This window comes from Lytechinus pictus, chromosome 2 (genome assembly GCF_037042905.1).
Source record: "Lytechinus pictus isolate F3 Inbred chromosome 2, Lp3.0, whole genome shotgun sequence".
Lineage (NCBI taxonomy): Eukaryota > Metazoa > Echinodermata > Echinoidea > Temnopleuroida > Toxopneustidae > Lytechinus > Lytechinus pictus.
The window spans coordinates 1,640,475-1,667,495 of NC_087246.1; the positions used below are offsets into that span (position 1 = coordinate 1,640,475).

General features: G+C 33.8%; 2 protein-coding genes across 3 annotated transcripts; one reads left to right on the top strand and one right to left on the bottom strand.

Annotated features, from left to right (window-relative positions):
• Positions 1-2,873: 2,873 nt before the first annotated feature.
• Positions 2,874-8,544, bottom strand: LOC129276513 (large ribosomal subunit protein uL18m-like). Its single transcript, XM_054912896.2, has 4 exons — positions 8,322-8,544; positions 5,910-6,153; positions 5,002-5,233; positions 2,874-3,874 (listed from the first exon to the last, which is right to left on the bottom strand). Exons 1-4 carry the CDS (start codon positions 8,419-8,421, stop codon positions 3,767-3,769), a joined length of 684 nt encoding a protein of 227 aa, XP_054768871.2. The 5' UTR covers positions 8,422-8,544; the 3' UTR covers positions 2,874-3,766.
• Positions 8,198-27,021, top strand: LOC129255025 (vacuolar protein sorting-associated protein 53 homolog). Of its 2 annotated transcripts, XM_064107044.1 has the most exons (20): positions 8,198-8,341; positions 8,745-8,830; positions 11,035-11,115; positions 11,871-11,987; positions 12,334-12,420; positions 12,665-12,780; positions 13,065-13,184; positions 13,477-13,555; positions 13,895-13,962; positions 14,410-14,625; positions 15,230-15,452; positions 15,654-15,745; positions 17,247-17,489; positions 18,019-18,184; positions 18,685-18,767; positions 19,600-19,678; positions 20,650-20,798; positions 21,618-21,773; positions 22,455-22,611; positions 23,126-27,021. In XM_064107044.1, the coding sequence occupies exons 4-20, from the start codon at positions 11,904-11,906 to the stop codon at positions 23,288-23,290; spliced, it is 2,283 nt and encodes a 760-aa protein (XP_063963114.1). In that variant the 5' UTR covers positions 8,198-8,341; positions 8,745-8,830; positions 11,035-11,115; positions 11,871-11,903; the 3' UTR covers positions 23,291-27,021. The 2 variants fall into 2 exon arrangements, with proteins under 2 accessions (XP_063963114.1, XP_054749550.2); XM_054893575.2 differs by lacking the exon at positions 8,198-8,341 and having other exon boundaries at positions 8,710-8,830.

Here is a 27,021-nt window from a genome sequence, read left to right on the forward strand (position 1 = left end):
AATGGTAACCCCCCCCCCCCAACGAGCTGCATTAAGTTTTTATGCAGACAGGGAATTCCGATTTATTTTCATCGAATTCAATTCCATCGAGCACGATCTTAATAAGATTTGACGCATTCTTTTTGGTCCACCGATCGGGGGTGCTATAAAAAAAAATTTTTAACCAATAAACAGCAAATGAAACATAGACTTAGGTTATCATTGTTTCAGTAATTGTATAACCACTTGCTATTTAACCAACAATAGATGTTCAGACATTACTTATTAAACTAATTTTAAATGTCAGTGACATGTGTGTGTGCTATGTCCGTTTAAGACCCGGGTTTAAGATGCGTTTTTTTTTAACATAACATACTTGCACGTGGGGTGTTTTTAGTACTTTTCACTTAGAAATTAGAACTCAATAAGATCAAGGGTAGCGCCAGGGTATTTTGATAGGGGGGGGGGTAAAACGAAGTCACCTCTCCTTCCCTAGATAGGCTCCTATATTGTCTGCTGACACCGACCCTGATTGAAACTTTATTCAACGAGTGGGTCTTCACACAAGATGAGCACATATAAAACTTTCTGGCCCTTAATGCACAAGTCATTGTAGACTGCGCATTCAGACCCTTTAACACGATTGAGAGATTTGTGCGGCAGACTACTAGGCTCCTTTTACTCTGGCTACAAGGAGACCCATCTCATCCTCTTCTATTTCTAATTACGCCGGTTTTATCATCACTTTGTACTCCAGACGCGTTATACCAAATATTTTAGGGGTAGACATGGCATATGGGGCATTATTTTCCTCTTTTTTTTTTTTACATATGCAATACAAAAATGTAATTCTGTAATACATTTTGACATAATATTAAGAAAATAGTACATTTAAACCCCTTCCCCCTTTTTCCCTTAAACATTTTTTTGGTAGTGAAGTTTTTTTGGGGGTCCATGGCCCCACATCATTACACTATTGACGCATTGGAGATACTGCCATTGCTGTTGATATTCAGAATCATCTCTAGCTCCCTGCCCCGGCTCTATCTCCTCTTTCCTCATCTCATTTCCCTCTGGTTTCCTTAAAGGGAAAGTTGGGGAAAATGTAACCGGATGCCACATTTGTTTTTCAGGAGGTAGAAAACAATCAGTCGTGAAAATCCATTAAATAATAATAACATAATATTTTCAACTTTTGATATCATTCTGTGATATCTCGAGCAGCTCAACAAAGTAGGCCTAAGTTGTGAAATATAGATCCCATAAATTGCCATTTCTTAACGGTTACTGGAATTTTTTTCCATGGAAGTTTAATGAAATAATGTGTCTGATTACTCATTGATTTCACAAACATACTTTTGTTGTATTTTTAAAAAAACTCTATCTTATTTCAGCCTGGCGTGTTTTCCTTCAACAAGAAATTTACCCACATTGTGCTGCACTCAACCCAGGTAAAGTGAATGGGTACCCGGTAGGAAGAAATTTCTCGAATGCTCGAGCGCCCGATCAAGGTAGCCGTGCTAAAGCCGGGGTAATAATAACATAATCATGTTAAGCAGGGCCCGCTGGGAGAACAGTTTTCAACTGAAGTGGCTACCCTGGGTAAATTATGACGTTATTATTATTTCAAGGATCTCAAATCTCGAATTAGATTTCTTTAGATAGAAAAACAGTTTTATAAATGTGTGAAATCAAAACCTAGACAGTTTTAAACGGTTATTCATAAAGTGTTTATTCAATACCCCCATTATTATTACACTCATTGGCACGGGCCGGCTGTGCCCCCCCCCCTTTGAGAAGCCAAATTAAAATTTGTAATGTAAACATACCATTGAAACAGAGGTGTGCCCCCTCTTTTGAAAGTGAAGACCTTTTTTTTGTCAAATGTTCTCCCCCCCTTTGGAAAATCCGGGATCCGCCCCTGATTACACTGTTTTTTTTTAGTTTTGTCATTGTTATGTTATCTATGTATTTTGTTAGTATTAAGTCAGCTAATTCCTTCCTTGATGTTACTCTCATATTCAATACAATACTATTTGTGATTTACACATTATAAATATGTTGATATATGGTAGATGTTTTTTTTTAATGGATTTTCATGAACAAATGAAAAAAAAATGAAATTGATAATCTTAGTAGAATGTTAAATACAGTAGCTGCTCATGGGCAACATTGCTAAAACCCAGCTGTTCTTTTCTCTTTGGTCAAATCTTTATATATTTATAAGTCTGTGGCATTTTCATATTTTTGCCTTGATAAAAACAAGACAAAAGGATGGACTTCTTCTATAATGGGTTCTTATCCATCCACCAATTCAAATCTTGTTCATTCTTATATATATATCTATATATATTCACATCTCCTTCCCCTCTCTATCGCCCCTTCTCTCAATATCTCTTTCTTTATCACAACTCCGTCTATCACTCTCTTCTGACATTGACAATCCTCAAAACTATTTTCACACAATGGGACTACTAAGCAAGTTAGGAGGTATATATGATTTTTAAACTAATTTTGATTAGGAAGTTGGTTACCCCTTTCAGTCCTGTAATAATGTTATAGTCTATGACTGCTTATCTCTACCCCACCCCCATCAAAAATGTGACATTAACAATGAACAATCTCACACATTGCTTGTACCATTAATGGGTAATAATTAATTTGATAAGACCGACTTCTGAATGAGACCTTTAAAAGTTCTACAATTTCATATTTTAAGTTCCTTAATAAGTTCTGATCACACATTTGTGAGATTGCATGTCCATAATAACTTTGATTTATTATCTACATTCTTACAAATACATGCCATTCACAAAACACATGAAACTCTCATAAAAAGGCATATACACCTACACAAAGGGCCAACACAAAACAAACCCTAAATATTGATGGTATTCTTCTTTTTGTATATCTAATCTTTATTATATATACATAAATGTATACCAAAAGCACTCAACATGAAAGTTGTAGCACGTTTTAGAATGAGCAGTTATTTGCATTCTGCAGTGCATATCACTACCAACCTCAGTGGTTTGACTGTTTATATGTGGGCTTTGTGTGGTATAGTAAAGAAAAAGTAGTGGTTTGGGGGTGTTTAGTGAAGGAAACAATGGAGAGAAACTGGGAATAGACAGATTACTTGTATGAATAACAGCCACTGCACAACTATACAACCTCTTCTGATCAAGATCCTGGTGGATCAATTAATGACAGGATGTGACTACTGTGTTCAAGCAAAAAACCAAATTAGTTAACCAAGACCTGGGCTCTGTAACACAAAGCTTTGCAATCAATCGCTAAATACCAATGACCAATCAAGATCGTTGTTGCACGCGCACTCTGTATAAAATACTGACCGGGAACCAATCGGCGCTATTCTTTCATACTTGCAATTCATCGCAAACCTTTGTGTTACGGAGCCCAGAACACAGGGATAAAGAATATTTGGAAAACCTTCCTACTGGAAAGCGCTGGCCAACAACTTCTTACTTCCATGACTTCAAGACCCAGTCCTTTCAGTAGTGGTCAAAAGGGTCATTTTCCTGAGGGAAGCTGAAGGATACGGCTGGCAATTTGGAGGTGTTTTTTTCCTAAAACTTTGCATTTGGATCATATAATTAACTTTTGTGATAGTTACATCAATGCATCCTAAAAACATGATCAGGAGGGGCTGTGAGTGCATTCAGGAATGCCACAATACTTTCATGCCAATAATGTCAGTGTAGGATCCATTAAAGAGAGTCTCTATTCATGTTGAAACAGGCAGAGTCTGTTTGATGATCTCTTGTCAATCCACTTCTGGAAAGTAGTTAATTGGTTCTCTGAAATCAACAACTGATCTAGGTTCACCAAGCACCAAACCACCTTCTTCAAGAGCATTGAGGAATACAGTCATCTTGAGAAAGAGAAAAACAAAGAGATGTGTTGATTAATCATTGGTATTCATACATTTGGTGATTATGTACATGTAACTCTATGTGAAAACCTCCTTGTTCAATTTGAATGTTGTATTTCATACTCATGTCTAACATTGTAGCTTTTGCATGAAAATATCAACTGTAAATGTACAACATTGCATCATCTGACTCAGAAGAGGATAAACTTTAAAAAAGTAATTTTCACCATGGAAGTCCCATTTTTTTACAGACACTAACTTGTATTAATGTGATATTTTTTAAAGAGATTTGAGAAAACACCATGCAAGTAGCCACGAAAAGGATTGAAATTCCCACAAAGAACAGAGCATACCATTCAAAATTTTGAGACTATTTTATACAAATGATTCTGTTCAAAAGTTTTACAAAGAGAATACAACAGTTCTTTTAAGGACTAGTTTGATGGTGTTTCTCGTCCCTATCTAGTTTGCTGGCCATACATGTACAAAGCATTTAAAGCTTATTGAATGCAACATCAATGAATATAAAAAATATACCTGTACACTAGGTAAGGAGTCAATTATACTGTAACAAAACATACACACAGTATGTAATACAGTAGAGTCTGGATAATTCAACCTTCTCTAAGTTCAATAATCACCTAAGTCAAAGTATTTTTTCAGACCAGAATATGCAAAACATGTGTGATTACTAGTGAGTTTTCACTTGCACAACGCCTGTGGGAACATAGAGAATACATTGTCAAGTACCCTTCATAACAAAGCAGTCTTTGTCAAGAGTTAGAGAATCAAAGCAGCAGTTTCATCTGTGACTCTGGGCAAACAACATATTTGCAGTTTTTCAACCCTCGGCTCAGAAACTTTCAACAAAACTGCTGTTCTGGTTCACCAACTGTCGACAAAAACCTCCCAGCTAGTTATCGTTCTTATTTGACATGTTCTTCAATGCATTTGATGTGTTCTTCAGCCTGTTTCCATTGCAGTTGGGAAAAGTCTCTAACTTCATCTTCTAAAAAGTTTAATTTCACCTAAGTCAAACATATATTTGTGGTCCTAGGAGATTAAACATAGGCAGATTCAACTGTATTATTTATATATGTTATGAAATACTATTGAGAAGTACATACCCTTTCTTTTTCTTTCTCTTCATTCTTCATGTTGACATGTAAAAAGCTAATACCAGACTCCAGACATCTCTGAGCTAATACTCTTCCGAGGTTCTCTGAGGCTGATACATCTGATGTAGAGTAAAGATGTCTCTTAATGGCCCACTCTTTGGTAGATGCTTTCACTACAATGTTACCTTTGAGATGCTCAATGTGTGCTGTGATATGCCTGTTGGTCTTGCTGACAAATAACCTGGAGGAATGGTTAAAAAATGAATGAAAATATGAAGCTCTCAGAAAAACAACAGGGTTAAAAACTAACTAAAAATTATAGTTTTCAAGCTGGTCCACCTAATTTGATTATTTTCAAAATATATAGTTTAAAGCTCTGGCATCTAACATAACATAAACAGTACAAATAATCAGATAGAAATGTCTTATCATGGTGAAATTATTTTTTTTTTCCTTTGCTTTTTTTCTTATTCAAATTTGCTTGGTCCAACACATCGCTTTGGTGGACTTTGACAGCCAGACCACCGCTGCAATGTCATTTCTTTTCCTTTTGTTTCTTTAAAATCCAATTCAATAAAAAATGAATTAAGTTAAATCTTGATAAATTTTTTCTGCAAAATAACCAGGAAAAGTAAAATTCAAATCATATGCAGGCTTCATGGAAAAGAAATAACCTTTCACAATTTGCCTGAATGCAACAAAGGTCATCAGGGACAATTTAATCTATATGAAAAAACTGAACACACTCATTTAATATATATTTTCTCCCTTTCCACCATTACATGAAAATTAGACAAATGCCCCCCCCCCCCACCCTCCAAAGTCCTGAGTGTGAGTTTAAACAGGTAGAATGAATGTGAATGTGGATAAAAAGAAAAGGAAAATGATTGCAGATGAAAAACTGTAAGGAAACATACTTATGCCAGTAATCTTTTCTAGGGTAACTCTGTGACCATCCTTTGTCTTTCCTTGCTACTGCCATCAATTCAAGATTCCTTGGGTTACGATTGATGAAGTGTGGATTAACTCTATCATTCTCTGATAGTTCTGCAACATTCTCCTCTTCACACTGCTCAGATTGGGTTTGTTGAACTGGGGATGTTGTTGTACTAAAAGATACCAGGCTTGCATCTAAACATCTACAAGTTGATGGAATCGTGACTGTCAACACCAGAAGAAAAAATGAATATCACAGTCAGACATAGGTGAGATGATTGATCTAAATTGTGAATATGCAATCATGACAGAGTCAGAGGTCTATACAGTGAAAGTAGACAGCTGGCAGCTGTCTATTTGAAGGGTTTTTAAACATTTTTTACCTCCTTTGTGAGTGGACACAACAGAGTACAGCAGTACAACCAATGTAAGAGAGACCAAAACTTTTGGTCTAAGTTAGATAGATCAAAAAGCCTGCTCAGTGCATCCTAGATAAAAAGGAAACCTGGGGTGGTATTCTGAAAACATTCTTATCTTTGTTATCTTTCATCTTATGTAATTGAGATAAGAAGACGCTAATATCATCTCTATAAGGACTGCCCCTATCTTATCTTCATGCCCCTTTTTTTAGATATTACCAATCAAAATGCACTTTATATTTACAGTTTAACCAATAGAAGCGTTCCTTATGTCAAGATAATATCATGCGCACTGCGCGTACACTAGTTTCTGGCAGACTGAGAGAAATAGGCATTTTACATTTTATACACAATGACTGCTTTTATTTCTTGAGTTGACACATGCACAAAATGAAGAAAGACAGTAAAGAAAGAAAGACAGTAAATAAGGTACAAAATAAGAATAAAACAGGGAGAAAGTAAGAAGACAGAAAAGGCTCTGCATGAAAGCAGAAAACAAAATGAAAGGAACAAAACAGAAATAAAGAGCACAAGAAAGAAAAGCTAGCAAAAAGAACCTAAAATGAAAAAAAAAGAATAAATAAAAAAAAAAAGGAAGAAATAAAGATACAAATGGTAAAGAAAGGAAGAAAAAGGAGAACAAAATAAAGAAAAAAAGGAAAGACAGATAAAAAGGACAAACAAAATAAAATCAAAGATAAGAAAAAAAAAGAAAATAAAAAGATTGAAAAGGATAAAGTAAAGGAAGAACCAAAAAAGGGGAAAGAGTGAAAAAAATGAATGAATGAAAGAAATTTAAAAAATGAAAGAGGAAAGGAAGGAAGAAACAAAACAAAAATTTTTAATGAAGAAATAAAATGGAAAAAGAAATAAAGAGAGAGAAACAAATAAAGAAAGATAGAAGAAAGAAAAGATGAAAGGCACAAAAAATAAAGACGAGAGAAAGAAAAAGATAAAAAGAGAGAAAGTAAAGAAAAAGAATGAATAGGGAAAATAAAAGGGCAGGAAAGTAAGAATGAATGAAAGAAAGGGGGAAAAAAAGTAAGAATGAAAGAAGAATTTTTTTTTTAAATTAGAAATAAAGAGAGGTAGAAAGACAAGACAGTGAGACAGATAGGATGAAGCGGATAAGAGAATGAAATAAAGGAATATAGAAAAGAAGAAAAAGAAAGAAAAATGGAAATAAAATAAAGGGCGAATGAAAGAGAGGATTGAAGGAATACCGATTACCATATGCTCATTAGCAGTGGCCGTCAATTTTGGGCAAAACAGAACGAGGCCATTATGAGATGTGAATGTGATAACCCTCTAGGCTTCATGAAAGATAAATGATAAGAATGTTTTTAGAATACCACTTATCTACATTTTTTCTTATCTTTTTAGCGGAAATTAGTGCGCTTTAATACGATATGCGCGAGTATTACGCGCTCAGCATGATAGGATGAAAAACAAGAAAGACAAGAAAAAGATAAGGAAAAAGATAAGAACGTTTTTAGAATACCAATTTGAGATCGTGTCGTAGATAAGAACATATGAGATAAGGACGTTTTCAGAATACCGCCCCTGGGCTGGCGCTGGGGGTGGGCCTGGATGATCTTTTCTCTTCAAAACTGAAAGCCAATGGCAAATGGATTATGAATAATTACATAATCATACGAATTTACGATTACAAATTACAATTCAATTATTCCACTATATTTTGATACCTAATAATTTTAATGAGAGTGAGACGAACACCAAAGTAACATCTATATTTTGTTACCTATAATAGCCTATATGACTGAGAGCTGGAGTGAGACGAACACCAAAAATGAAACATCCCCCCTCCCAACCCGCACGACGTCGTAACTGCACACCAGTGCAACCAACACTTCCTAGGCGGCTACGGTCGGCAGTCTCGAAGGGAGGATTCCCTATACCGTACCGGTACTTGTCACTCCCACGGCCACGTTCAGAATTGCAACGCTAACTTACTTTTTCCAAAGGAAAGGAAGGTACGTCGGGCCATTTTCAGTTTCAGTGATTTATTGAATCCCGTCCACAAAAGTATCTTCAATGCCTGTGTAGAACCCATTATTTTCGTTGTAGTATAACCTGTTCAAAAAGTATCTTTTGTTGACGTTTCTTCAAGATTTCGTGATGATGGTTCAGAGCCGACCATTCCCCCACGATCTGGGAATCATGGCAGAGATCGGCTAGTTTAATCGTTTATGATCAATCTTAATTTGTCTATTCTGATATACATTAGGTCATCAAATTTTTTCTCAATAAAAATCGTATATATTTATATTTTATTATATAATCATGAAATCATATTAGTGTGAAATTATTTATAATTCATCCAGTAATATTCCTAATCTTTATTTTGTTGTAAAAATTCTAAAATGGCTACCACAGAAGAGGATGAGACTGAAACATTTGAAGATGATCACTTAAATTCTCTTTTGAATTTCCCTCCAGATGTACAACAAGCAATTGAACAGGTAAATATGTTCACAAGGACTTCTTTAGTTGGAAAAATACTATCAAATTAAATTTCTAAATATTAATTAGAGGCCTACTTCTGATTGTGTCCTGTCCTATAGATTAATTGACATTGCCCCACGTATTCATTTGTGTGTTAGTTATTTTTAACATAATGTGAGTGTCGTGACGATGACGTGATAACTGATACGCCCACATTTACAAACGGTCAAATACGCTAACGTAAGTTGACCATTGATATCAAAACATAATCAGTATTTACCTCATAGATCTAGGGATCATTAATATTAGGTGAGGAGCTGGCTGCTGGTCCAGAATCGGACACTGACTTTGTCTTGAGCCTACCCAAGTAGTACTAGTAGACAGCAGGCAGCCAGCCGTCTGTTTCGAGGAGTTTTTTTAAACATTACAATTTTTTTTAGATTTCTCCTCGTTACTTACACATATGGCTCGCGATCGTGCAGCCCTCATTACAGGGTTAACAATACACAAAAACCTGACGGGGCTCTTCGATTTTTGTCTTAATTTCAAAACAGTTTATATAAAGAACTGGACCAAAATAAATAATATTCCGTTTGGGCCTTAAATGCACCAAAACGGAAAAAATAAACTTAAAAGAAAGCAGTGACTTACTTCGGCTCTTGTGCAACTCGCAATTTGTACCATATATCCGAAAGTGCTATACCATAATACACAAACTTGGCCGTTGGAAAAACTTCCGGATCTACTGTATACCATTGGCCAATCAGATCATTGTTTCTATATCGGGTTGGATGGCTTATCGATCATATACGCAAGCGACATACGTTCAACTCACGGAAACATCCGGGCACTGTAAGTGACGTAAGGGTCAAGGGGTGGAGTCTGTCGTCACTTTCAGAACCAATATGGCAGCTTACATAGTCCAGCTAATGATGGGAATCTCATGAAGTCATTAACTAAAACCAGTTTCAAGGCAGGAATTAAGGGTAAAAAATTAGTCCAAATATCATTACGGTGCTCTTAATACTAGGTTATGTACGTTGGTAATAATTAGAAAATGGTTTATCAGGTTTTTAAAAACTTGTCTATTTTTGCCATTGAGTCCCTGTACAGATCGAGTTAGGTCTCTGTTATTGGTGAGTGGAGCCAACGGAGTTCAGTGGAGCAACCAATAGAACAGAGACCGAAGCTTTTGGTCTAGCCTGCCCTTGCCTTAAGTTAACTTAGGCCTGACAAGTCCCCAAAATACACTCGTTGAATCATTAAAAAAAAAATTACATTGTACAAATTTCCAAATATACATGTAAATGAAAATGTCATGAACAAAATAAATTTATATTACTATGGTAAATTATTTACTGACAGTACTACCAGAATCTTGTTATTTCGCAAATACCGGACGCACTTGCCAAATTTTGGACGCATCAAGCCGAGTGATTTTGTCAATTGAAATCACGCATTAATCCCTAAATAATTGCTTGATTTTTTAAATAACCTATTATTGATGCGCAAATGCTGATTTTGCTTATTGCTTATAATTTATAAATAATAATAATTTTGATAAAGAAAGCAGTAAATAATGAATTATATGTTTACCAAAAGAACCTCTTTTGACATTACATTACAATATTCCAGGGGTAAAATCCAGGGCAGGGCCCAGGGGTAAAGTCCATGATTGTGACATCCGAAATTCCTTATGACCCTAGTTTATTTTGGACTCCAAAGATCAATGACTAAAAAATTACATTCTGGAGAGATTTTCACTGGAAATATTGCACTGAAGTGACATGTTCAATCTATTGCTATAACAGATGGGAGCGTAATAGGATTTATATGGCAAGGAATTGTTTTTGCTCTAACTCTAAAAATACTTATAATCGAAAGGAGGACGGTATATCGGTATGTTGATTTTGACTTGCAGATTAATTTGAAACAAATTCGTTTATATATTTTTAACTGAAAAATGGGCACCTTGTAGAATTGCATGTAGTCATTTGCCATAGTGATATACCACCAATTCTATTATACTGTTCAATTTTACCATTGCACATCAGATGCTAGTACAAGGGATATTTCAAGGGTTTAAAAAGTTTTGGTTGCCCAGATCGGGCCATCAAAACTTTATCATTTTTCAATAATGGTTGCCCAAGGTAAAGTTCTTCTGGTGGTTGAGCCTTGTTTACTGATACATGTATCCCTTTTCAATTCTATATTTCTTCAGGTCCTCCCATCTTCAGACCCATTGGATAGACCTGATTTCAATGCTGTGGATTACATAAATAATCTCTTTCCTACAGAACAAGTAAGTATGCTCAGAGAAAATCTATTCTACCAAGAATAGACTCAGACATAATTTGATGAATTACTAGTTAAGTCGGCCATACAATGATTACTGCTGTGGTAATAGTATTAAGAATTTAAGGATATCATGGAAGTCACTTTTGGATGGCAGAGGTTACATAATAGTCAAGACAGTCTTATAATATACTAGGATTATTAAGGTAATAAAAAGAAAGTAATGTTAATAACATTCAATATTACTCATTTATCAATCTTTATCTAAGTAGGGGTTAGCCTACCACAAACTTGAGATATTCCCATCTCTACAGTGTAGGATGAATTAGGTTGGTGTTTGGAAAAAATGCAAGAGAATTTTAGATCAACGTCAAGACATCGGAAAATGTTCAGATGTATTTTTGTGATTCATACATACATGTGATATGGGTATAACTGTTTGACTGAAAATTATAAAAAGTGAAAACTACTTGTGAAATAATTCAAATGGATCTGATCAACATAAATGTATTGATCTTTTTGTTTAAATTCTGGTAGATATTCTGTGAACTGTTAAAGGTTGAGAGGTGTAATTACTGATAACGGTATCATATTCATAATGGTTCTTTAGATTTGTGATTCTTATTCAGGATACTTGTCAATTCATTCAAGCATTTTATCAATGTTGCAAGTGGTTAATAAAAGATTAATTGAAATAGATGTACAGATTGGCCCTCTAATACTCCATATATAATCATGAAATATTTCTTTGTTTCCTTATAGTCACTTGCCAACATAGATGAGGTAGTAAATCGTATGAGGCTCAAGATACGCCGGCTTGATGATGAGATCAGAGCAGTTGTCCGAGGACAAACAACTGCAGGCCAGGATGGAAGAGAAGTAATAAATTCTTTTTTTTTTTTCATTTGGACTTTAGATGATAAAACTGCTCGCTTTGAAAGTTGTTGGATGAGTAACAGGGGTCTATAATGTTCTCTCTAATTTAATGAAAAGAACATGAATTTTTTGGGTAATCTTTCTCAAAATAAGTATCTCGCTTTAGCCTCTTTTGTGTATCATATATGTGAGGTACATCATGATCATATTGTTTGGATAATTTCACATTGTTTTAGTTTGGTGTGAACATTGATAATATTTCAGTAATCATTGTGAATAAAAGTAAATGTGCTTGACTTAGTACTTCTATGTGTACTATGATTCTCTTTCTTTTATTGAATTCCAAAAGGCTCTCAAGGAAGCACAGAAAGCTATTCAAGAACTCTTCAAAAGAATAAAAGATATCAAAGAAAAGGCTGACAAATCAGAACAGATGGTAAGTCTCATTTCTTGGTTTGTGTTTTGAGATTTTAAGTATGATGATAGTAGCGATAAATAATTCTTTAATGTGTGTTCTAGAAATAAGTAATATGTCTGTACATCATAAATACAAAATACTATAAATACTCTCAAATGAATTTTTTTATTTCAAAGTAGAAAAATGACTTGGATGTCAGTCACAACACAAATATCAAATGGCTGAATGAAATGAACTGATAACATTTTATTTGATATTTTAGGTGAAAGAAATAACCAGAGACATCAAGCAGCTTGATCATGCCAAACGTCACCTGACTTCATCTATTACAACCCTTAATCATCTTCACATGCTTGTCGGAGGTGTGGATTCGCTGGAGTAAGTATATACAACAAGAATGAACTTGAAGACTATCACCTATGCTCTTGAGTGAATCCCCTATTTTCAAAGATGCTCATATATTTCTTTTCAAATTATTTATTATTATTTGTCTACAAAAATATTCTATGCTAGTATTTTTGTATTATTGAATGTAATTATGCATGTAACTTTGTAAGTAATGATTTAGTTATTATATTTTCTGTTGGAAATACACCTGTATTTTTATGTTAATTGGAATATACATTAGAGATGACACTTCTTTGATGGATTGTTGTGAACAGGAGCATGACAAGAAGACGACAGTATGGTGAAGTAGCAAATCTTCTGCAAGGAGTTGTCAATGTGATGGAACATTTCCAGAAATACATGAGTATATCTCAGATCAGACAACTAGCTGACAAGTAAGTTCTAGCAGCAGATTTTAAAATATACATGTTGGTTTATCTGTCTTTTATGTGCACTTGGGAACTTATGTATTTAGCACAATATAAATGTTATATCATTATAATTATTTCCTGTATCTGAATTATGCTGATAATTTATTCATGAAATATTCAACTACAATCACTAGAATTGCCATTTAGCACTTTAATTTTGTGAAGCTAAACCATTTGCCCAAAATTGAGATATTAGGATTAAAGTGTTATTGGCACAGTGATGCTTAATTGTCGTTTTTTCCCCTTTCTTTTTCAGAGTTCGCAAAATTCAGTCTGAATTAGGTGTTCAGATTCTAGCAGATTTTGAAGAATCCTTTGCCAACCAAGGAAGTAGGGTAAGAGCATAATCTGAGTTTTGTTCTTCTTTTTACTTTGCAAAATATGTATCTTAATTGATATAATGATTTTATAAATCTTTGTAGAATTTAAATTCAGATATAATTGAAGTTAAGTATTTATGAATCACAAGAGCATGATTTGACTTGCCTGTCGAAAGCATTGGTTTTTGTGTAAACATTGAAGAGACTGCAAGCTTTACACTCTCTCTGAGAGACTATGTCTGGATGCCTCACCCAATGTCACCAGTATTAAACAAGCAAGTTTATGGTTATGATAGTTAAAAGTATAGTATTGAAAATGCTTCTTATTTTATATTGTCATGTTTTTTTCTACAGCCGATAGGAAATATGCGAGAACTTGCAGAGGCTTGTTTAGTAGTCAGGGTTCTTGATCCCAAAGTCAAGTAAGTTGAGCTTCAATTAATATTCACAAACAATCTAGATTTACAAACCATCTAGATGTCTATATTGATCCAGATTTTTAGTCAAAGCTACCTTTACCCTATGATCAAAAGATATTGATTCTACCTATTATTATTTATGATGATGCTATCAATTTTCCTTGTAAACTGAACTTGAAGGTTTATATTTGTTCCATAATGTATATCTCTGACAAATTGTCATTCTTTGATAGTTACCATAGTAACAGACAGAGACCAGTGCTTCTCAGCCAATCAAACCCAATACTAAAATTCTCAGAGCTGACAATTTATTCAGTGCTGACTACTTTGTGAAACATCCTCCACCCTCCCTCCTGTTCTGAAAGGGTAATGAAATGGTATTTCTCACTTCATCTTAAATAGAACTAAAATCATTGATTTCGTTTGTTTTGATTTTTTTTTTAAATTCAGGAAGGATTTGATGAAATGGTTTGTGACACTCCAACTTCAGGAGTACATGGTGCTCTTCCAGGAGAGCCAGGATGTAGCTTGGTTGGATAAGATTGATCGTCGTTATGCTTGGCTCAAGAGGGCACTAGTTGAATTTGAAGAGAAGTATGGTCCTATGTTCCCTCGTGATTGGGAGGTCAGTGAAAGGATATGTGTAGAATTCTGCAATGTCACAAGGTAAGTATTTCTCTTCTCTCAATAGTTAAAAATGATTTAAATAATTAATTGCAATGATTATATTCATAGAAATTAAAATACATAGAAGGATCATGTCCATTCATGAAAATACTATTTGCTGCCTTCTTGCTTTTAACACAGTATAAAGAGAAAGTGACGTCCTACAGTTATTACTTTTTACCTTTGATTTACTTAGTTCTCAGCAAGATAGGCATGTCAGTGCCACTCAGCAAACCATATAATCATCTGTATATAAATTTCTTAAGGTTATAGCAATGATTTTTATTTATTTCCCCCTCCCTTCCCCCATCGTCACCCCATTTTTTCACCTGTCAAAATTTGTCCAGATTCCTCCCATGACAATTTTAGAAAGAAAATAATCTTTTGTTACTAATATTTTTGTCCTAATATATGATGTTTATTACAGATTTAGGATATTATGAAGTACAGATGCTATTATGTATGTTTATATCGTTGATTGTGTTAATAAAGTAAATATGTAGAGAAAGAATGAAATGTATGAATATCCATGCAGCGTTTTTTTCCTTTGCAATCTACAATACAACTGGATATGTAATTTCAAATATTCCTGTTTTTCTGTTAGAACTGAGCTTGGTAAGATAATGCAGAAGCGAGAATCTGAGATAGATGTCAAGTTATTACTCTTTGCCATCCAACGTACGACTAACTTTGAGACCATCATTGCTAAACGGTTTAGTGGTATCACCTTACAACCTGCGGGTGAGTCATCAGAAAACATCATGGTGACAGAAAAACCGGTATCAACAAATCCATTCGAGATGGATGATGAACCAGTTGAAGTAAAGGTATGAGATTAATCCCTACTTATTACATTCACTTTAATATTTTAACACTTTAACACATGCTCTAAGTGTATGGCATACAATGCCAATGTTATCAAGACTAAGTGGGGGTTTTATGTCACCTTAATACATTTTAAGTCAACTTCTAAATGAAAATATGAGTTTCCTCTTCTACCTCAATTTCTTTCTTTTGTTTTGTTATAGAAATTAACCAAACCCAAGTTATCATCATTCCAAGGCATCATCAGTCAATGTTTTGAACCACATCTACATATCTACATCCAATCACAAGATAGGTGAGTCTTTGTATATTACTGTGCAGTCATGATATGAAACAGCAAAGTCGATGAAGACAGTGGTGATGATGATGATGATGATGATACTGCTGATGACGACAACCACTTTATGTGTGGTGATGATGGAGATAATCATGATCATGATGATAAACATATGGAGAAGTTTATACATCGTAAACACTGATAATGTTTAACTAGTTTCATGTGAAGAATTTAAGAAGTACAGAACTACTTTTTTTCATGTACTTAAGAGGAAGATATCTTTTTACTTTGTCAGAGAATGCAAGTGGTATGATAAAATTTGGAACATAAAACAAAGATATAGACAGATAATGATTGAGATAATGTAAATTGAGTTAGGGAGAAAAAAATCATTTTATATATTGTATTTTCCTCTGAATTACATCTCTAATTCAATAATAAATTACATCTTGTTTAGGAATCTATCTGACTTGATCAACCGATTTGTATTTCAATAATAAATGACATCTTGTTTAGGAATCTATCTGACTTGATCAACCGATTTGTATTTCAATAATAAATTACATCTTGTTTAGGAATCTATCTGACTTGATCAACCGATTTGTATTTCAATAATAAATTACATCTTGTTTAGGAATCTATCTGACTTGATCAACCGATTTGTATTTCAATAATAAATGACATCTTGTTTAGGAATCTATCTGACTTGATCAACCGATTTGTATTTCAATAATAAATGACATCTTGTTTAGGAATCTATCTGACTTGATCAACCGATTTGTATTTCAATAATAAATGACATCTTGTTTAGGAATCTATCTGACTTGATCAACCGATTTGTATTTCAATAATAAATTACATCTTGTTTAGGAATCTATCTGACTTGATCAACCGATTTGTATTTCAATAATACATTACATCTTGTTTAGGAATCTATCTGACTTGATCAACCGATTTGTATTTCAATAATACATTACATCTTGTTTAGGAATCTATCTGACTTGATCAACCGATTTGTATTTCAATAATACATTACATCTTGTTTAGGAATCTATCTGACTTGATCAACCGATTTGTATTTCAATAATACATTACATCTTGTTTAGGAATCTATCTGACTTGATCAACCGATTTGTATTTCAATAATAAATTACATCTTGTTTAGGAATCTATCTGACTTGATCAACCGATTTGTATTTCAATAATAAATTACATCTTGTTTAGGAATCTATCTGACTTGATCAACCGATTTGTATTTCAATAATAAATTACATCTTGTTTAGGAATCTATCTGACTTGATCAACCGATTTGTATTTCAATAATAAATTACATCTTGTTTAGGAATCTATCTGACTTGATCAACCGATTTGTATTTCAATAATAAATTACATCTTGTTTAGGAATCTATCTGACTTGATCAACCGATTTGTATTTCAATAATAAATTACATCTTGTTTAGGAATCTATCTGACTTGATCAACCGATTTGTATTTCAATAATAAATTACATCTTGTTTAGGAATCTATCTGACTTGATCAACCGATTTGTAGAGGACTTCAAGACGCAGGGTCCTCCTCGTATTGAATCTGAAGAGAGCGGTGCTGTGCTGCCCTCGTGTGCTGATCTGTTTGTATACTATAAGAAATGTATGGTACAATGCTCTCAGCTTAGTACGGGTACACCACTATTGGACTTAACTCAAACTTTCCAGAAGTATCTGAGAGTGTTCGCCAACAGACTTCTCACAAACAATCTACCAAAGTGAGTGACAAGCATAGGAAGCGGGGGGGGGGGGGGGGGGACCTGTCCCCCCCCCTAAATTTGAGATGCATTTGATCATAATGATCTAGGCTTGTTTTAGCCATAACATCCTCAAGCTAATAAAATGATCCATAATATAAACCCATTTCATTTTATTTCACAAAATAAAAGAGGAATGTAGGCAAAAAAAATTAAAACAATGCTTTTTTACATGTTTCTCATATCTTTTGAACTCTAATTTTTTAAATAATTTTCCCCATGCCATACATGTATATTTGACGACAGAAACCTTTATGCATTTAGTGGCTTTTTTGTAGATTATTTGAAAATCATGGTAGTTCGATATTTGATAATAAATTAAGTGAGGCTATTTTGTGAGATCATAGACATTCAACACTAGTTCAAATATCAAAGAAAATAATTGTTATTCTTTTTTATTTATTTTGGCCTGATTGGACACTTCATGACAAAGGCAATGACATGAGATGTTTTTATGCTCATATTGATTTACACTGTATGATTGATACAGGTCACAAACTACAACTCCAGCTGGTGGTTTAAACATCTCAGCCCTTCTCAAAGAAGGTTTGAAAGAATCTTCATCTTCTGATGTACCAAAGTTTACTCCTGAAGAACAGTACTTGGTTTGTAGTATATTATGCACAGCAGAATACTGTCTGGATACTACCCAACAGGTATGATGTGACTTTTGATTAGGCAGTCTCAATTGTCTCAACTTTTACTAAATATCAAAGTTTACCTCATTATGTAGGATTGTATATCACACTTTTCACAAAAAATGTAATACAACCTTTTATTTGATAAGGGTTTCAAATTTTGGAAATGAATGTGTAGGTTTACTGCTTTTGAAAAGAATAAAAGAACATGAATGCATTACTTATTCAGCAAAATCACAGAATCAGATCTGTGACAGTTTGAAAAGTATGAAAGGGGTTGTTTTCACTAAATTTGTATTTAGCTTGCATACCAAATTATCCTTATTATTAAATTATTTTGAAGATATATATAAATTTAGATATGTAGTGATACAAAAGAGTCATTTTACCTCAAGTCCCATCCATTAGAATCTCTAATAGGACTTTAGGCTCATATAACCAGATGCATATATCTATATATTCATATATCTGAAGTTTTTTTTCAATAAAAGAAAACTTGTTTCTTTTGTTTTTTCTAGCTTGAAGAGAAATTAAAGGAAAAGATCAACCCATCAATGTCTGACAGGATAGACCTCAATGGAGAAATGGATGTCTTTCACAAGTAAGATATCAATTTTGTGTTATTTATTGGCTGAATTGAACCCCACACAGGTATATTGAGACAAAGCGCAGCAACAGTTGTCATCGTGTTCAGATTCGATGCCGTTATGAAAGATAGTGTGCATTATATACTTCTTAATTGGTCCAAAGTCATGCGCACAAACTCATGACATCTTCTTGATGTCCTCATTATCATGACACACTTCGTCAAGAATCATGTCATTAAATGATGTTATAAAGAGTTGATTATTTTGATGTGTATCATGTTGAATGATGTCATGAGCTTGCGCAACTCTGGACAAATTATTTTTTGTTAACTTGTTCAATTTGCACTTTTTCTTTTTAAAAGAATTTTATTGGTCTTCAGTCTAAACAACTTTGTTTAGATTCCATTGATGTTTTTACACAATGTGACTTACTTTGTGCTTAGCTTTGTTGCACCATGTATGAATGAGTATTAAGAGAGCAATATCTAATGGCTTTATTTATGAAGTAGTATTTTCTGAATGTTTATCAATAAAAGGAAATTAACTCTGAAGGCCTATGTAAATATGAAGTTATTTCTTGTTTGTTCAATGATAAATTACTGTATAAAATGAAACATCATTTAGCTTGTCTCTTTGAGTTGATTATCAATAAATAGTTATGAAACTTATTAATTTCGTGATAAATAAAAGTCTATGAAACTTGTTTCTTTGAAAAAATTGAGTGCAGTTGAATGTGATTTATTGATGCAAAAATTAGTATGGTAACTGGAATAAATATACTACTATTATCATGTTTTCTTGAGACTAGTTGAATTATAATATTGTATCTGTGTTTGTATCTTTCAGTGTTATATCAAACTGTATTCAGTTGTTAGTGCAAGATCTGGAGACTGCATGTGATCCCGCTTTAACAGCCATGAATAAGGTAAAGTTAAAGGACTCTTAACAATCTATGAACCAAGTTATTAATAAATATGTATATTTTTTGTGCATTATGTCACAAAATGTATGTAGCAAATTTCAATTTCATTTCATTGGCTCTTGGATGATTTTAAAGTAGGAAGTAAAGGATGAAGGTATATCAACCCTTTCCATGCGTACTTCGCATCAATGCACACTCAGTGCCACGAGAACTTCACATTACATGCTCAAACAAACAATCCATTGTTTCTCTCCCTGAAAATAATTCAGCACAGAGGGCTTCATGGCCCAGCGTACAAATAGTTAATATATGTTGCTTTATGATTCTAGAGTGCAAAGCATGATGGGATGGAATTTTAGTACATTGAGAAGTGAGCGAAGCATTAAAGATATGTACTGTTCCATTTGAAATTTTTTTCACTCTTTGCTCATTATTGCTCTCTTATTCATTCATAATCATTGTAAAAGTACAAAATTCTGAAAAATATATTACATGCATTTCCATAGATAATATTGTATAATCAAAGGAAAATAAATGGTGTTGAATTATTCAAGCAATGATAAAAATGTGTTGTTTATCACATTGTTCCAATAATCACACACTACATCCATACTAGAATTTTATCTTATGATTCATACAAGACACAATAGAAGAAATGTAAAGGCATGCATTCATGATAGTCAATATCTTGTTTTTTCCCACATGCATTCATTACTATGTTTCTGTTTCAAAGTCATTACAAAACTCTACACTACTGTTTTCCTTATGTCTTTCTTGTATTCTACTGATTTACCCTAATGTTTCCCGACTTTAGGGATTTGTCGTTCATTTAAATAATAATTCTATAATTATTTCATCCCCACTCATAGTGTGTGCTATCTCGGAAAGAGAAGAGTATACCTCTAATGATAATGAACATCAGTGGTGCATGTATTATGGAACACCCATCTATCAACCCTATTATCTCTTTGTAGGTGAACTGGTCATCAGTAGAGACAGTAGGTGATCAGAGTGGTTATGTAACAGCTATTACAACACATATCAAACAAGCATTACCAGTCATACGGGATAACCTAGCATCAGCTAGAAAATACTTCACTCAATTCTGCATCAAATTTGCCAAGTAAGTTTGTCAATATGATGATCCATTTAATTCAATTCATGTACTCTGATGCCTGTCTAGCTGGGCCCTGTTGCTTAAAAGTGACTGTTATGGTAACTTTGCCATCCAATGGTAACTACCATGGTAATGCTGATCAACAGCCAATCAGAATCAAGGATTTCATGATAGATATCATTGGATAGCAAAGTTACCATATGGTTACATTTATGCAATGGGGCCCCAGATCAGTTTGTGTATTTGCTTGACATCTTTATTATAAGATTCCCAAGGTTTTTTTTCTATGTTTATTCTATTCCCTATCAATCTTTAGCCCCCAAGGCAAGACTTCTGTAACAAAATGTATCATATTTCTTTAAAGAAAAAGAAAGATAAGGATAAATCCATTGTCTCTTTTGCTTGCTAGAGTTGATTGTGTCTATGATTATAAAAAGCTTGAGTACAATAACTTGGAACATTTGAAAGGAAAAATTTACTTGCATGTATGTAACCTTGAGCAGTGTATTCAATATGAAATCTACCCGCTGTCTCCTATCAATTCAATTTTCTTGAGCTCTTTTGCCATGGTAGTTGTCATAATGACAAAGTTACCATAGTAACTCTTTATGAAACGGACCCTGGGATTCATCAGTCATATCTATTAATGTAAGCGCATAAATACTGTATATCAACAGTGGTGTATTTTTTATATGTTTCTTTGACTTCAAAGTTCTTTCATACCATGATTCATCAGTAATGTTTATAAATTATATAAACCAATAAATACTGTTGGTGCAGCAATCAACATTGGTGATTTTTAAATATCTTTCTTTCACTCCACAGTTCTTTCATTCCACGATTCATCAGTCATATCTATAAATGTAAACCGATCAGTACAGTTGGTGCAGAACAGCTTCTTCTTGACACGCATTCCCTAAAGACAGTGCTCTTAGATCTACCTTCCATTGGATCACAAGTCACTAGGAAAGCACCTGCAAGGTAATCTCAAGAATGTCAATCAGAAAAGATCATGTTTGTAGAATCTCAAAAGGGGGCTGGGGGTCAGATAAGATGTGTATAGAATTTGAGCATAAAAAATAATTAGATCTGACACTACTAAGTTTTATTGTACATCTTGATGAACATCTTGGCACCAGGGTCCTGATTTTTAAAGAGTTATGACCATTCTAAACTATGGATATCAAGCGATGGCATAATTAATTACCATGTAGGAAATGTATGCAACGTCTCTCCGAAAACAAAGATTTTGAGACATGCATGAGTATATATCATACTAAGAAAGCAATTTGAACAGACAATACACTCACGTTAAAGATGAATGGCATCTCTCGCTTCCTATACTTGCAACACTATATGAGACTTGGTCCTGATGCCACAGTGATACAGTACACCCATCATCACCATACTGTATGATAAATCAACATCTATTATGCATGTTTATTCAAAATATTTTCGAACTTTATGTATATTCATATACTTCTCATGTGCTTCTCTTTGCTTACAAAAAAACATTGTGCAAATTTCCTGTAGAAAAAAATTATGACACAGATGGATTTCCATAAAGTTACGATTGATTGGATCAATCGTAACTCTTTGTAAGACGGGGCCCAGTTGTCATCCTTTGTATGAGTATTCTATATATTTTATCTCTTTTTTCAGCTATACCAAGATTGTAGTGAAAGGTATGACCAAAGCAGAGATGATCCTTAAGGTTGTAATGTCACCTCAAGACCCTGCTGAAGCTTTCGTTGATAACTACATCAAACTTATTGCTGATACAGACACCTCAAACTTTCAGAAACTTCTAGAAATGAAGGTAATGCAAACAAATATATTTTGTTCATAAGACAATGATTTTATTCAGCATTGAAAAGTGTGTTCATTGTAAACTAGGGTAAATCTTATCTCTATATTTGGATAAATAGACAGATTTCTGGAGGCTGTTTCAAAAAGTTGTAATAAAAGATATGCTTGATCTTGTCAATAGTACTGTAATTAAAGTTATGTTTTATTATCTTTTTCATACTTATTTTTTATCAATATATGATTTAAAACATGGCTGTTTTTTAAATATGCATCTCATATGAAGTTGATATGGAAAGACTTGAATATATGTGGGATTTTAATTTTTAATGATGTGGATACAAGTGTATTGGATAAAATGCAATTCCTGAAAACTATATTTGTATAGTACTTGTGTTACCATGAGTATTTACATGACTCAAATGTAAGCTGTATGTGTTTCCCCCAAATGGTTATTGTCTTGAGGATAATCAGGTAGGCCATGTTAATGAACAACCTTCCTTCCTTTTTCTATATGTTTTATACAGGGTCTGAAGAGAAGTGACCAGAATGCCATGTTAGATATCTTCAAGGCACGTTTATCATCAACTAGTCATCCTGGGGAGAATGTAGTGGTTGTTACATCATCACAAGAACAACAAGATCTTAGTCGGATACGAAGACTGGAGAAAATCATTAAAAGAAAGCTGTAGTCTTTCAGAACTGTCTTTGTCATCGAGCCAGCCTAAATGGATCTTGAGCTCTGGAGTCACAGGAACTCAGTAGGATACCAGGACTAGAGGAAATTGTAAAGGAGAACAGTAATTCCTGAGAACTTTTTCTGCTACTAATCATGGGATTGGAGTATGTTTTAATATCTTAAAGAAGTTATCCATCCAAAAATACAGATGCTTCATTTCAGAATGCCCATGTTGCCATCTAGCCCAGCTGATTGGAATTAAATGTCCTCAAAAGCAACTGGGTCCAAGTAGACTGTCAGCCTGACAGTTAGAACTGCTCGAAGGTTCTTAACGGGCGGTATTATTTATGATTCCAAAATTTTCTTTCTATCTAAACTAATAATTTCATTTAGTTTGAATCACGTATATATATATTTTTTAGATTTCCAACTATTTAGTTTATCCAGACAGAATCTCCTAATATTCTATGTTATGCCCTCCTCTATTAATTTTGTTTCTGTCTGTCTGTCTGTCTCTCACCTCTGTCCTTTCTCTCCCTTTACCCTTGATATCTCTCACTCTCTCCTTCTTTCTTACTCCTCTTGTAATTTGTTTTGTTTTGTTATTTCCTATGTTGTAGTTTAACATAGAATCATATGATGTGTATTGGTAATAAATCACATATCTTGTTTCGTTTATCTGGATATAAAATATTAACATAGTGAAAATGGGGTAAAGTGCAAATGTGCCATTAAATATTGAAACTGAGTCAGAGAGATAGCTCGCTGACTTCATGAATTTTATTGATCAATATTGATTGTGATGATGAAATGAAAAGTACTACCATCATGTGATATAATTCATATGAAAATAGGTCACATGATTTGTTATATGTATATGGTAAATCTTGTGATATTACACTTCAAGATTGCCATCCTGATACTAGCGCCCACTAGTTAGGTACTTACAGAATAAGTATTCCCTGCTTCCCTTCACCAACTAAATGGATTTGTATTTCTATGGGTTGTTATCTTACAATACATGTATGCATAATGCCTATTATTTGAATATAGATGTTGGTATTGTATAAATAATCTTTAACAAAATCCTGTTTGTATTTATGCATATTCCCCAGCAAGTACACGTATGTTCTTAACCCTCATCCATATGGGCCAACTTACTGTACATTCATAAGATGTATCAATTATATGTGATAATGCAGATGCAGCTGTCTGTAACTGCATATGATGGTCATATTGGAGCTTTCAGGTGCAGTGAATGAATATATTTATCTTATATTGAAATAACATATCAATATCACAGTATTCAGATGTAAAAAGGGCATATACTTATGACTGTTGATACAAGAACTCTCATCTGAATACAGGGAAAGATTATTCCTTAAGTGAGTTATACAGTGTGTCTTAGAATAAATGAATCTGAGATGATGATTTATCCTAACTTAATCACAATTATAATAGAATAATGACCTATCATTGTAAAGCTTAGAGTTTCTTCTGTGTGGTATACCTAAGATTGTTATTCATTCATGCATGAGTGAGCTAAAAAAAAATTGAAGAAAAGATATCAAAAAGTCACTTGATGTACAATATCTGAATTTAAAAAAAAATCAAATCTCAATGTCCAATATCTGCTCTTTGATTTGATACAACAATCAAAGGAAATATCCAAAGAATAACAAAGATCTGGTTTTTTTTATTAATACCTGCATTTCAGTAATTTCATTAATCAGATGTTTTTTGCCTACCGTACCTATCACTTTGTTAACAAAAGACTTTGTATGCATGGCTGATCCTTAATAAAACGGAGTGTTGAGTATGTCTGACAGCTAGCCTGTAAAATGTATTCACTTACCAAATTTATTGAAATTAGTTATAGAGCATCAATAATTCTCAGCTTTGTTTTCTTGGATGCACTATACACAGCTACCAATAAGTAAGTTTTTGCTATATTTGGTTTGGTATGTTTTTTGCAACCAAATTATGGCATTAAATTACAATTTTTCTTCATGAAATATGATTTTTTTCTTTTTTTTTTTCTTCAAAAATCACATTTTATTCAGAAAAATCATCTCTATATGTACAGGTAATTGGATGAATTACCTTTCAACTTTCAAGTAACAAATTTTTTCCCAATCAAAGCAAGGTGGAGCAATATCTTTAATTTATCTCTTCACTGATAGACCCATCGGGTCAATTATACAACTTCTGCAAACTAAGAATGTATATGGGTTTTCTCAGCTCCTTTATAATCATGCTACTTATGACTAAAGCCTGTTTCCACGCCAATTGTCCAATAATATGATATACATTATTGATAATAGAATGATACAAAGTGGTCCTCTGGTGAGATTATGCATAAGCAAATATGATAGATAATCTATTCCATTATCAAATTCATATTCTCTGATGCCGCTTTCAGTAACTCCCTGGTCCAGACCAGCTCCAGGCCAAGTCGTAAGATTTTTAGTTTATGAATGCCACATGTTAAAATAGCTTGTCCTAGACCAGTGCTATCTGGACGCTGCCATTAGCAGCACCAGACCAGCGCCATCCATAATGTGCCCGAGTATTTGAATGGGTGATCGTAAAAGTAGCACCACTCTGCTATGTAGTTACTGAACGTTTGTGGTGCGGACTATTTTAGTGCGAGCCTGGTGCAGACCAAAAAATGATGAGTTACTGAAAACGGTATAAGATCTGTCATTGTCTGGGAAGCGTTTCACAGGTTTTCAGATCTCAAGAAACTCTTATGTTATTATAATGTATAAACAGTTTTTGTCTCGCCTGCATAGCAGAGCGAGACTATAGGCGCCGCTTTTCCGACGGCGGCGGCGTCAACATCAAATCTTAACCTAAGGTTAAGTTTTTGAAATGACATCATAACTTAGAAAGTATATAGACCTAGTTCATGAAACTTGGACATAAGGTTAATCAAGTATTACTGAACATCCTGCCTGAGTTTCAGGTCACATGACTAAGGTCAAAGGTCATTTAGGGTCAATGAACTTAGACCATGTTGGGAGAATTATTTTCAAAATCTTAACAGAAGGTTAAGTTTTTGAAATGACATCATAACTTAAAAAGTATATGGACCTAGTTCATGAAACTTGGGCATAAGGTTAATCAAGTATTAGTGAACATCCTGCACCAGTTTCAGGTCACATGACCAAGGTTAAAGGTCATTTAGGGTCAATGAACTTTGGTCAAGTTGGGGGTATTTTTTGAATTACTATCATAACTGAAGTTTATGGATCTATTTCATAAAACTTGGGATATAAGAGTAATCAAGTATCACTGAACATCCCCTGTGAGTTTCAGGTCACAAAACCAAGGTCAAAGGTCAGTTAAGGTCAATAAACGTAGGCTATGTTGGGGTAATTGTTGAATTGCCATCATAACTTTGAAAGTTTATGGATAGAGTGAATGAAATGTGGACATGGGTAAAGTTGACAAGTCTTAAGTCACCGTTCAAATGTCATCTATGGTCAATGAACGTGGTATTATGTCATTATATGAATGGTGTTTTTGTGAATGATTATTTTATAGTAGTTTTCAAAGTTAGCACTGCTGCTATATTAAATCGCGTAATGCAGGCGAGACTGCCAGAGGCGTTCCACTTGTTTGATATATCAATGTATGCCCATTCATTGTTCCAAAATTAATTATGCTCATGTGTATAGTTAGGAAAAAAATGTGTATAGTTATGAAAGCATTCAAGTAAAGTATATCGCAAAGATCACA

What these genes read in the sequence shown, in the direction of transcription:
- LOC129276513 (XM_054912896.2), bottom strand. Translation starts at nt 8,421, where the DNA reads ATGGGTTCTACACAGGCATTGAAGATACTTTTGTGGACGGGATTCAAT. An exon ending in CTTCCTTTCCTTTGGAAAAA is followed by an intron (nt 6,154 to 8,321) that starts GTAAGTTAGCGT and finishes TGGTGTTGACAG; the next exon opens with TCACGATTCCATCAACTTGT. An exon ending in AAGAGAAAGAAAAAGAAAGG is followed by an intron (nt 3,875 to 5,001) that starts GTATGTACTTCT and finishes CTCTTTCTCAAG; the next exon opens with ATGACTGTATTCCTCAATGC.
- LOC129255025 (XM_054893575.2), top strand. Translation starts at nt 8,732, where the DNA reads ATGGCTACCACAGAAGAGGATGAGACTGAAACATTTGAAGATGATCAC. An exon ending in CTTTAACAGCCATGAATAAG is followed by an intron (nt 19,679 to 20,649) that starts GTAAAGTTAAAG and finishes ATCTCTTTGTAG; the next exon opens with GTGAACTGGTCATCAGTAGA. An exon ending in AGAAACTTCTAGAAATGAAG is followed by an intron (nt 22,612 to 23,125) that starts GTAATGCAAACA and finishes TGTTTTATACAG; the next exon opens with GGTCTGAAGAGAAGTGACCA.